Here is a 12,464-nt window from a genome sequence, read left to right as displayed (position 1 = left end):
AAGATGATTTGGTTGAAAAAAAAAAACAGTTCAAACTATTTCATCACTTCTAATATAATATACTAATCTATTTATCATTCTTTTTTCTTCTATTCACTATTACTACTTTTTTTTTCTTTTTATCCTATTCACTACTACAACTGTTCGTTATTATTAACTTATTGTATTTACTGTATCTATCGTTCAGTACCTTTTTAAAATGTGAAATGGAATTCCAGGATGAACAAACAAAAAACAAAAACAACAACCTGCAAAATGCGATATTGCCTTCCTAGGAAAGCCTTTTTTTTCGAATCTGTCAGCAGCTACATATGTAGCATTTTCAATTTTTTTTTCTGTTTTTAGAGAATGTACAGAAAGTTAATTATTACGCCGGCTTCCTGGAAAATTTGAAAAGAGCATGTTTTGACCGTTCTATGACCTGTAATTAGCTATACGCTATGATGAGTTCAAATGAAGGAGGTGGATGTGTCTCCGGAGAATTGGAAAATGTCTCTTACTTAAAACAGACTATAGTTGAGGATGTATGGAATCACAGTGGAAATCGAGGGTACGATTCTTCACCTTGTAAAACGTAGAGTGCAAAGATACCTCAAAACATGTTGAGAAAAATAGCGGCTGTAGTGCAATCGGTACAACACCGCTACTAACTTGTGTCCCAAAATCCGTCGCCGACGGATTAATCCGTCGCAAACCGTCGGAATTCTTAGAAGTGGGCAAAATTAAATTTTGAAAACACCATTCGAAACTAAATGAGCTGCTGATTTCAAATACACTTTGAGAATTTACTTTTGACAAATGTGTGGCCTGAAAACGGACAAAGTTTCGTCAAGCCCCGTTAATTACTTTCACACCTCCGACTCCTTCCATTGGCGTATCCCGCGGATAGATCTCCATGGAAGAAAGGGGTGTTCATAGGATTTCCGCTTATTTCTCGAAATTGGACAAAATGTTGATTACATCCGTAATCAGGAGGTTATTTAGAGCATTTTGGTACCCCACATCATATGTTGGTCCGAAATTTCCATTCTCTTCAGTAGGATGTTCCACTGCTACTGCACGTCATTTCGATGGTTCGAAACCGCTCTAGCGCCAACTAAAACTTTTATCCCTCTGTGGTCGATAAAATGATGCCAGACATGTCTGAGAGGATAAAAATACTGACATGACACATCGGCTGGCTAGCCCCCGCAGTCGTTGGCTGGACACAGAACGTTTTAAACGATCTTAAAATGTGATGGGTTTGCGTGGTTTTGAAACTGGTACGTTTTTAATGTTTGCATCGTTTATTTTAGGCTGTTATTGGATCATCAAAGAAGTGGAGGAATATCCTCTCAGATCTCATACTCTACATATTCGAACAATCTTCTCGATCATATATTAGAGATAACTAAATAAACGAATATAAGTGGCAATTAGGTTTGAAAACATTCAAATTACTTTATCATGGAAGCTACTGTAGTCAATTGTAAAACAAATTGTATTTTGTATTGTATTTTTTTTATTGTAAAACGTAAGGGAATTCACAACACGATATCTTCAAAAAGTTGTCCGGCATCTATTAAAAATTCAAATAGTAGTTTGGAAAAATTTAACTACTCTCCTATCTCATTTGATAACGCGCGAAGGGACGCGTCGCGTCCATCCAGTTGAACATTTCTGGTGTCGACTATACGTGCATACGTAAGCGCAACGAATAAGCGATTAACAACAATTTTTTGATGGTTGTTCTGTACGGACATTTCTAAGAAATCGCCTTGAAAATTATCTACACGAAACCTTAAAGACCAAACACTTAAAGTATCTTGCTCCAGGACACCGTGAGATCCCAACATGAGCTACACCACCTAGAATAAAAATTTTCTGTTCTAAACGCATCGCCCCACGAATCTGGGGTGGTGCGGGTTTCAGGTGGGTTATGCCTACTCGGGTTCGTAGATTGTGGGAAAGAGGGTGATTCCGTCCATTTCTTCCTAATTGCCGTAAAAACTGCTCGGAAGATGCGGCGCGTGCACAGGGCTGGCGCGCTCCAATAGAACTCGTTGTAGAAAATAGCGCCCCGGAACGCTCAAAGCCGCATCTTCCGGGCCATTTTTTTACGACGATTAGGAAGAAACGAGCGGGGTCCCACACGCTTCTGCTATCTACGATCCCGTATAGCCTTTGACCATCGCAAATCCATATCACGTCAGATTCGTGAGGTGATGCATTTAAGCATTGAAAATGTGCCCTTCATTGAAAATTCTTCAAATATTTGAAGTAGATCGGAATTCTTGTCATATGTTTGATTTGTGAAAGAAAAAAAGAACGTTGCGCCTCCTTCATGTGATGTAGACTACCTGATACACCACAGATCCTCGGTAGTATAGTGGTGAGTATCCGCGTCTGTCACATGCGAGACCCGGGTTCAATTCCCGGCCGGGGAGAAGTTTTGATTTTTCTCTTTCATTCAGTGATTTTCTTTAGTGTTTTGTAGCTTAATTACCTAACTTCTCATTCTACTTCTTTTTTTCCTTCTTTGTCTTCACACTACGGACTTCCAAGAAGAAATCGAAAATTGAAGTTGAACTAAAAAAAAATTGCAAAAAATATTGTTGCCCTTCAATTCGTTACCACAAATTGAAATTTAAAATTTTCATGAATTCTGTCTGTGAGTTTCTTTCTAGCTCCTCCATTGAGGTTGGTCAGGCGCAAGAATAGGTTTTGAAAGGAAAAAAATTTATGAGTGTTTGATTTCTAGGAAATTCCAGCGAATCCGAATATCTATGCATGGTGTCATGCATAGATAAGTCGTTGTTAGTAGCAAAATATTTCCGCAATGCCATTCGTGTGTCGTTATCCAATGGCCCTGGATGTGGTAGGGAGCAGAAAAAAAACGAACATTTTCCCGTGGATTTTTCCTTGGTTTTCATGCAAAGAGTAAATTCGAGAAGGAGTAGGGAAAAAGATTGGTTTCTAGGAGCAGGTAGAAAATACTAGCTTAGAGCAGAAAAAAGCGGGGTTCATACGATTGATACCGTACTTAGGTCCTACTTTTAAGGAATTCTAAGGTGAAATGGTTCTAAGCGCTGCTTCTCCCACCTGGTTCGATATTCTAAAATTTATAATTTTTTAAGCACCTGGTTCGCTAAGAAAGAGCACTAAATGTAGTATGGAAACATATTCTCCAGAATGAATTTTTTTTTCGATTTTTTTTTTCAATTTTTTTTTCAATTTTTTTTTCAAATTTTTTTTCGAATTAATTTTTTCAATTTTTTTTGCTTTTTGCTAATATTAGAAGTTTTGCTAATAACATTATATTCGCACAATCTAGCACAAATATCTGCGCCCTGCTTGCTCCAAATCTCGCTCGCTCTCCCCTTCCAATTGAGCTGAGGTCGAGCCTCCTCAGCTGAAATCTCGTTAGATGATTGTCCCTAAATCCAGCTACTACTACGACTGAAACGATTTCGTCAAGTGACCATTTCGCAGCGATTCATCCATGAATCAACGATTTTTGCATACGTGACTTTCACATATTTTCTTTATGTACATATCCTATAGTTTTCTTGCTTCAACGCTCCATTCTATACATTTCTAACGATAAACACTATCCTTCAATGTAATCGATCGCTTAGCGACTTTGCTTTCAGGGACGTTCACCAAGCAGATGTCATTTTTCATCGTTTTGAGCACATCTCACTGACAAAATGAACATTTTCCTTGTATTTTTGATGCTTCGCACAACTTCTGTGCTTCAAGGAGGAATCCCACGAAATGAGAGGTGCGATATGATAGTTTTCATGGCAGAAGCATTGGTGAATTACTGTTGGATAGTTTCCTTTTAGGTCCACCTACAACACGACGTTAATTAGCTACACGACAAAACTTCTTGATACAATACTCCTGAACCAGGATAAGAAATTTCGACCCACAAATCCAGGTAGATTATTGATTACGAAAGTGGCTGTAGAATCAATAATTAGTGGTAATAACTAGTAATGCTGACGTTATGAGAAAAGGCCAAAAAAAGAATGTCATCTGTGTCACCTGCGCTCCCGTTCTTCGTCACTTTGCTTGAACAGGTACCAGTAATTTAGTTGGGTCAAAACGGCATGAAGAACTGACAGTTGCGTAAGCATCTGCGCTCGAAGCTGCGGGTTGGAGCGTAGCGGTTGGGATCGTGTAAGGATCCTCACCACCACCACCCATTTCTGCAGTTCGGCGTGGTCCCACCTCGACACCCGCTCCATGTTGTTTCGACCGACTATACTTCATAGTCATAGGGAAGAAAACGTGTTCGGTTGAAATTTTTTGATTTATGGTCAAACGCCTCTTGCGTACAAGGCAGCGCAGCTTCCTGCCGCCATTCCTTGACGTAATTCGCAAAGGTCTCACCTGGATCATCGCTCCTCTTTGAGTACAACCGCTTACACAACTGTCTGTGTTTCATGTCGTTTCGACCCGGCCATACTTCCTTTTGCACCGATCGAGCGCAACGGCTTCACTTCTCGCAACTGACTCCAAAAACATCACATCTTCCCTTGAAGGACCACTTCAGGATCTATGAGAAGAGACGAGGAACTTGTGTGGTGCTTGTATCAACTGTATTGCAGAGAGATCAGTGACCTCTGCATCACAACATTAACGTAGTCTCTGACAGGAATCTGAAAAACAGTGAAGAAGTACAACCTGTAAATGAGTAAACTTAAATATTGACACCGTAGAAAAATGTGGATTTACAAAAGCTTCCACGCTTATTAAAGAGTCTTTGACTTGAAATCGGCAGCAGGAGAACCGTTCCTAACAATTCAGAGGCTTAACAGCGGGCAAGCGACTTGCACCGGTGCTCGGAAGTTGTTTAATAAGAAGATCGGGATGTGCGTTTGATACCACCAACTCTAATGTTGCATGCTCCTAAGAACAGTTCTACTCCAGTTTCATATAAGGCGTTGAGAGGGTGACGTCGTCTCGTCTCGGTCAGTCCGATGACGTCGTACTCGATCTTCTTGGCTTGCATCATCAGATCTTCGATGGCCGCTTCCGATGCAAGCGCACGTGCGTTATAAGTACAGATCGTCATCCTAGTCCTTTTCCGTTTCGGTACCTTACATAACTCCTGCTACCCCGTCTTTCCTGGCGCTGCTGTACTAGGTTTTGCTCCGGAGTCAGGAGACTCTTTTCCATTACTGTCTTGCATATAAATTTAAAACCCATGGGAAGGTTGGAAGCCTCTAGTCCCATGACTTTTAGGACAACGTTGCATCCTCCCGTAGTGGACAAGTGGAGTTTATTTGTTGCGGGGACTCCAAACCGTTCTCCTCAGAGCTCCCAGTTAAATTGAATGCAAGCTTTTGACAGGACCGACTCAAAGGTTTTCAAGTCAATCTTGGAACAGCAGAAGCAAGGAATTCCTGTACTCGATCCAGTTTTGTCTCAGGGGAGGCGCCAGGTTGCTTTGGTTCACGATTAGACCCGTTTTCGCCGACTGTGGACGAGCTACGTAGCCTCGCAACTGACCGGCTGTGATCCTCTCGCGAGAGGGAGATCCGTGGAAGAGGACTGCTATTACTACTGCTGCTATACTTCAATGCCTATATCTTACGTCGATTTGTCAATGGAAATGTCAAATTTTGGAAAGGGAAAAATTATTTTAAAAAAATCATTTGCTAAACAGCAGAAAGTTCGAGGGTATCATTGCCTCATCTGAGCAAGTAAGTTAACAGCTGTATGTTATACTTCTTTTTTGAAAATTTGTTCTTCCTTTAAAGGTGGGAACTGTCATTTCAAATTGTCCGGTTTTTCTTAGAAGTTCTGGGAAAATGATAGGGAAACTGGACATTGACTAGCCGTTGATTAGCACGGTCGCAAATATCAAATCTACAGTTAACCCAGTATTTTTATTTTCTTCCAACTCACCAATTTTCCTAGAGATTTTTCCAGCAAACAAATAAATGGATGAATTTAACATTACTGTTTCCATTGATCATCTTTTTATTTCAGATTCTTCACCACTGAATGTTGAAATCGACATCAGCGTTCGAAGTATGGGTCCAATCTCGGAGCAGGACATGGTAATCGCAACTGATTTCAATCGATTGTTCGAAAAAATTTTCCGTAAGAATGGGAAGAGTTCAGGGAAGTACCTATTCGTCTTCTGCCACACTAAATTTACTAATAGTATCGCGTGACCTTGGCGATCTCTCTTAGTTAGATATGCATTGGAAGGCAATTTTCAAAGTGTTACGACCGACGGCGGAGATCATCCCGTAGTAGACCACTAGCAAGAAATTAGAGGGTCCGTTGAAGAGAAGATACTAATCTCTTATCGAAAGGTGAGGGAAAGAGTAGAAAGAGTATGGTAATCCTGAACCCGTACACTTCCGGATACAGTTCAAATCAAATGCAGTTTTTTCGAATCATTAGGGAGTTGTCTTTGTTTAATGGACTGAAAAAGGTGAGTTATAGTGAATTTCGACAAAAATAATTTCATTCTTGGGAATACAAGTGATATTGAGAAAATAGGATGTCAAATATGGACTTATCGATATTTTATTTTGTGAAATATTGGTTTCATATTGTACTTTTATTCAGGAATTTTCGCTCGACTGCTATTTTCGTCAAAAATGGCTTGATCGAAGGTTGGCGTTCACTCCAATAAATCCAGAAAAACCAGTAATGCCACTTGCCAGTAAAATGCTCAAAGATATATGGGTAGGATTTTTGAGGGAAATTTGAATGGAAATTTACAAAATTCGGCTAAGAATTGTCCATTAATATGTTATTTGCGTCCACACATAAAATAATCTACACAGTAAGTTTAATCAACATTATTATCATTTATTATTTTATTATTTAATCAAAAATTATTTTAATTTTATTATTATATAATATATAATATTAATTAACATTATTATCTTTCAACGTACACATGTTGTGCGCGTTGAAAGATAGTTTTCTTATTATTATTATTATTATTATCACTACTACTATTGTTGTTATTATCATTATTTAAACTTTTTAGTGCCCACAAAAACTCTTTCTCCAGGTTCCCGACACCTACATCCGAAACGGTCGCAAGTCTTACCTTCACACACTTACCGTACCCAATATTCTCTTTCGAGTAAGGTCCGATGGTCAAGTTCATGTCTCACAAAGGTAAGAGATCGTGTTTACATACGTGTAGCCATACAAAGTATCGATTTAATATTAGAAATTTCTAGATTAACAATACGATCGAAATGTCACATGTTTTTAAGGAAATTCCCAATGGATGTACAGGTGTGGCTATACGCATTGATAGCACCTCAGTTGTGCCCCTTTAATTTGTTTATTTGTTTGTTTATTCACTTACATCAATAATTAACTAAAGAAAAATAATTACATTCTCTTCTTATTCAAGATAAAAACGAAAAATTCCGCATCTGATATTTTTCTAACAGTCAAAATTTGTGCCATTCTTTTTATCGCAGGTAAACAGTTTCCTCCTACAGAAGATGTAAGATCCTCTTCTGGGATCTGTTCTCCTACACTGAGCGCTTTTATTGAATTTTTATTCCCGAAAATCTGATATAAGCGACTAGATCTTCTCGAGAAAAATTCTACTTTTATATTTTGTTCTCATCAAACTGATGTGTATGAGGCTAGATGGAGTCAATTCTGACACAGCAACACCTGCATGTTCTCCTAAATCTAAATCCATTCACGTTTCCATTAATGTACATGGAGCTCGCATTTAGTACCGTACGCGCCCAGCTGAGACGGCACCGACCATCCAGGAGACTAAACGGATTAGATCCTCCTAGCGAAGGAGGTCCATAGGAAAGGACTTCTACTATTTTTGCTACTGCTATAATTTCCTGAATCTTATAGCACGTCAACGACGATGTGAAGTTTTAAGAAATTTTTTAATCCCACAACATCACTCATCATTGGTTTTACAATATTCATGCATGGTACTGTAATAAGGAAGATCCGTGGACGTAAAACATTGAAGAGAAAATTTCATTTATCACTACTTAAGCTATACAGAAGCTCTATAAACGGCGCATTTGTCGAGCTGCTCGGCGTAGTCTCAGCAGAGTTACTCAACGCAGATGCAAATTTCTGATCTGAGACCGCAGATCCAGTCTGTTGTCCAACAACCACTAAGTCTTCTCCTCTTGAAACCTTGTATTCATGTTTTCTTGTTGTGTCAACGATTTTCTAGTGGAATTTTATTATTGGCTCAACGTTTCGACAACTTTACGTTTTTATCGAAGGCATGAAAATGATTCGAGGTCTTTGATGCTATGCATGTCCCCAGTCTGCGTTCATGGAAGTTAAAGACAGCATGCCCCGAATCTGACGTGGTGAGGGAATCCAGAGCAAAAGCTAGTGATGGAGTTGTAGATTGCGGAAACAGGGGTGGTTCCACTCACCTGTCTCTAATCGTTTAAAAAAACGGCATGGGAACCGTTTTGGTTCCTACGAAGAACGGTAGAATGGTACTTGGTCCGCGTATACGTTCTGGTCCCCTCAGCAAGCTATTCATAGGTTCCACCTAAATTGGCAGTCGATAAGAACTCACCGGTTTTTGACCCTTTCGAATCAAAGTTGACCTTGTAGGCACATCCTCGCAGGGATCCATCAACGCCGTACACTTTATCCTTATCCTTCAAAATTGTTTAAAAAATTTTTGCTGCCACCGAAGAAGAGAAGCGGTCTTTTACGCTGTTTTCTTTTTACTACGATTAGGGAGAGATGAGCGGAACCATACCTGATCCCACCGTCTACGACCCCGTTAGAGTTTGTCCACCACGTCAGATTCGTGGGTTCGTTTTGATGCCTTTAAGTCCATCGTCAGCCGTTATCGTATCGTTCAGCCTCGTTTTCAACCCGGTGTTAGGCTCGGCGCAGCACTCACGCCACACCCGTAGCTGGACGAGATTCCCTCCCCCCAGTGGTTCCTCGTTGATAGGCTCTATCAGAAGTTATAGAACTCACTTAAGAAATAAAAACACCAGTTTTATTTCCACCATTTTCCAGCTATGATATAAAGACCGCCGTAACAATTCTAAAGTCCGAAAAACACTAATTCCAGGCTTGTCCCATCGAAATCGGATCATTAGGATACTTCACGGACGATGTCGTATATAACTGGAAAGATGTGGAATTGGATGCGAAAATGGGCAACATGCTATCACAGTATAAAATTTTGAATCATTTCAAGTCTGAGCATAACTTCTCGGATTTTCGTTATCCGAACAGAAGTAGGATCTTCATTATAGAATATTCCAGAAAAAAAAAACACTTGCTTATTACTATCGTTGCAGATATCTCCGTACTAAAGGTCTATTTCAAGTTGCAACGTCAACAGGGATACTATGTCCTACAAATTTATACTCCATGTACTTTATTGGTGGTGATGTCTTGGGTATCTTTCTGGATTAACAAGGAAGCTTCACCAGCTCGAGTGGCCCTAGGTCAATCTCTTATTTCAGAGAAAAAATAACCTAGTAACATACATAGATATACCTGGAATCATCCTTCTTTTCCAGGAATTATGACCGTTTTATCTATGTCTACTCTTGGATTTGGATTACGGACGGATCTACCAAAAGTCTCACACTCAACAGCATTGGACATTTATATTTTGTGAATTTTCTTTTCGACGATTTCGTCTCTAAATTGATAACTATTTTTTAAATTGATAATTTTCCACGGGTTCCCATGCGTATGAGATTTTGTGAAGGGAAAAAAGTTAGACAAGAGAAGGGGAAAGATAGAGGGAGGAAGAAAGAGAATGAAAGAAATAACCGAAGAGGAAGAAAACTGTAATGTTACAGTACCAATTGAATTTTTATATTCTGCATTCAGCAACGCGGTTGTGCGTTGATTCCTCTAAAATCAGTATTACATCCACGTTTTTTTTCCTATCCTTTCTCCTTCTTCTTTTTTCTTCGTTTTCCTCCTCTCAATATTCTCACCTATGTATTTTACAGAAGTTGCTTCGGATTTGTTTTTGCTGCAATGGTTGAATATGCTGTCATTAATTATGCGGCCATTGTATATATCAGAAAACAAGTCCACGATCTAAAAGGACTTGAATCAAATCGAGCGGTCAGTTTGAAAACAGTAAACAACTAATAACAAAACAACAACTTATGTACCTTCTTCTGGATGAAAACGGGGGCGTGTTCAGATGGAAAAAATGCGAATGTTCACCGCTGGATTGATGGGTGCACGTCGCGATACACTTGTCGTGAGTTTTCCCCATATTTTTGTACTCAGGATAGCGTAGATTCAGAGCATTTCCGTTTATCAGACAGAGGATCTTGCACTGGCTGAAGTTGACGACGATGGACCGTGGTATTCTTGTTTTTTGAAGAAAAAAACGCCTAAAACATCATCGAGTTGGTTATTTTATTTTATAGATTTTTCTGATCCTTCTATTTTAACTCAGAAATGTTAAATGTTGATTTTTAACGAAATAATTGGTGGATTTTCAAATTATCGCAAAAAAAAATTGTGTGTTGCTGACTGGTGAACAATTTCTTTTTTTTTGTTACCTTTCATATTTCAGGCGACAGCGTTAAACGTTCAGGTCATCGCCTTCCTACCGCAGCACTTTTTAGATCACTCTTTTTTTCCTGGGCTTTTCACGATTTTTTTTCCTGCTGAATAGTCACAAATTATGCATTGCTTTGCACAAAAGGCGCCTTCAAATGTCATTGGATATTCATTTTATTCCGTGTAAACCTTAAATATTACAGTGTTCTACCGTATGGCAGTGAAAGCAGCGAAAGCACGAAGAAAACTAAAAATGAGGGATCCGGCAAGGGTAAGTGAACCAGGAACGCTTGACGGGAGGGAATCGGATATTGTTTTAGTTCTGTACATATGGAAAAGATCTACTTTATTAATGACGATTTAAATCTGCTCAAAAAAATCATTTTAACCTTTGTTCGAATGAAATTACCATCACCAAGGGCCATTCCTTTTGCCCTTTGCCTTTGTTTTCTCACCTCGGAATTTTTGAGGTAGAAGAGAGCGATAAGCGAATGAGAAAACGCGAATTTATTTTCTTTACTATTATGTTATGTTATTTAAATATTTTTATTAATTTTGTTGTTATTATTATTGTCATTTATTTAAAAGGTTTTTTTTTCTCCAAAAACTGTAGTAAAATTTTGCAATTAACTGTTGGACAGTACAATATTAGTATAAAACTAAATATTACCCTTGTTATAAGTTAAAATAAAATATATATACCCTGTAAATTGTGCTTAGAATTTTAAGCTACTGAGGTCTGAGGAATTGTTCAAGGTTGAATTCTCGTGACAGGATAAAACAGCGAATAATAAAATTAGCATTTTAGTGCTGTTGACCTTGGTTTCTGGATTTTTTCAAGTATTCCATGTTTTTGCTATGATATTTGTAAACTACACAACTCGAACTCTTCTAAAATCTGTGATGGATTTTTTTGGATGCCGAAATTTTGGTTTGTTGTCGAAAAAAATCTGTGGTAGATTTTTTTGAACGCCATCCTCAAGTACAATACAGCCTCTATGGAAAGGAACCAAACTTGTAAAAATTTGATCTTATTGTTGGGCCATTTATCCAGCAATAAGTTCAACTTTAACAGTTTCTTTCAACAATTTTATTAATTTCTTTATATGTTTTACTTTATTTCTATTTTTAATCCCTTTTTTCTTAAAAGAACAGCTGCATGCGAATGAAAATTCCCTCATACGGAAATTATCACATTGTTTTATGTTTCAGGTTGTGAATCGTATCGACAACGTATCAAAAGTGATCTTCCCTTCATTGTATATACTCTTCAACGTTATCTACTGGATTGCATTCCTGTATTGGATCCCGGACGAAGTTGATCAAATCCTTGCGTTACCGGAAAAGAAGTGATTGGCACCTATGTATTTACCAGAAGAAATTAGCCATTGAGAAAAAAGGGAATAAAAGAAAACTCCGCCTCTGATTTCATATTCTATTGTACTTTGTGGAAATTCTTCTCCTGGGACATTGTCATGTGCAGAAGTCCGTTGCAGAAATTACGGGATTTTTTTTTAAATAATAAAAATGGAAGAAAGAAAGAAAAGAAGAAAAATAATAGAAAAAGCACAGAAATGATTGAATCTGACTTTGATTTGTAATACATATTATTCTTTTACCATCATCAAATAAATTTTCAATGGAATGTCAGTCAGCTCAGAATTGCAGCGTCCATGTTCGAGTTTCCTTTAATCCTGGCACATTGTATACACACATGTGGTTTTCACTGATTTTTTGAGCTGTAGACAAGACTGTTATCGATCTCAATCAAGAATCAAATTATTAATTAATTAATCAGTATGTTTATCTATCCACAAACACCGTGATCCCGAAGGACTCCTTAGTTCCGAAGTTTTAGTTCGAAAAAAAAAATTGTCCGATGGATAGATTTCTTCGCATTAGACAACCTTAGGAAAAGTTTGTATTCGCGTGAA

The 12,464-nt window shown here is 38.3% G+C and overlaps 2 protein-coding genes across 3 annotated transcripts; one reads left to right on the top strand and one right to left on the bottom strand.

Annotated features, from left to right (window-relative positions):
- Positions 1 to 3,713: 3,713 nt before the first annotated feature.
- Positions 3,714 to 11,883, top strand: RB195_009189 (uncharacterized protein; the record flags this gene model as incomplete). 2 transcript variants are annotated; one of them, XM_064196059.1, is made up of 14 exons in its annotated part: positions 3,714 to 3,763; positions 3,828 to 3,922; positions 5,983 to 6,053; positions 6,574 to 6,693; positions 7,028 to 7,137; positions 7,203 to 7,260; positions 9,062 to 9,230; positions 9,294 to 9,443; positions 9,519 to 9,615; positions 9,963 to 10,080; positions 10,163 to 10,222; positions 10,286 to 10,373; positions 10,734 to 10,801; positions 11,743 to 11,883. In XM_064196059.1, the coding sequence occupies 14 exons, from the start codon at positions 3,714 to 3,716 to the stop codon at positions 11,881 to 11,883; spliced, it is 1,395 nt and encodes a 464-aa protein (XP_064047204.1). The 2 variants fall into 2 exon arrangements, with proteins under 2 accessions (XP_064047204.1, XP_064047205.1); XM_064196060.1 differs by lacking the exons at positions 3,714 to 3,763; positions 3,828 to 3,922; positions 5,983 to 6,053 and adding an exon at positions 6,338 to 6,436.
- Positions 4,841 to 5,062, bottom strand: RB195_009190 (uncharacterized protein; the record flags this gene model as incomplete). The annotated part of the gene is made up of 1 exon (XM_064196061.1): positions 4,841 to 5,062. The coding sequence occupies one exon, from the start codon at positions 5,060 to 5,062 to the stop codon at positions 4,841 to 4,843; it is 222 nt and encodes a 73-aa protein (XP_064047206.1).
- Positions 11,884 to 12,464: the final 581 nt, after the last annotated feature.

Source organism: Necator americanus, chromosome III (genome assembly GCF_031761385.1).
Source record: "Necator americanus strain Aroian chromosome III, whole genome shotgun sequence".
In the NCBI taxonomy this organism is placed as follows: Eukaryota; Metazoa; Nematoda; class Chromadorea; order Rhabditida; family Ancylostomatidae; genus Necator; species Necator americanus.
This window is presented reverse-complemented; position numbering and strand designations above follow the sequence as displayed.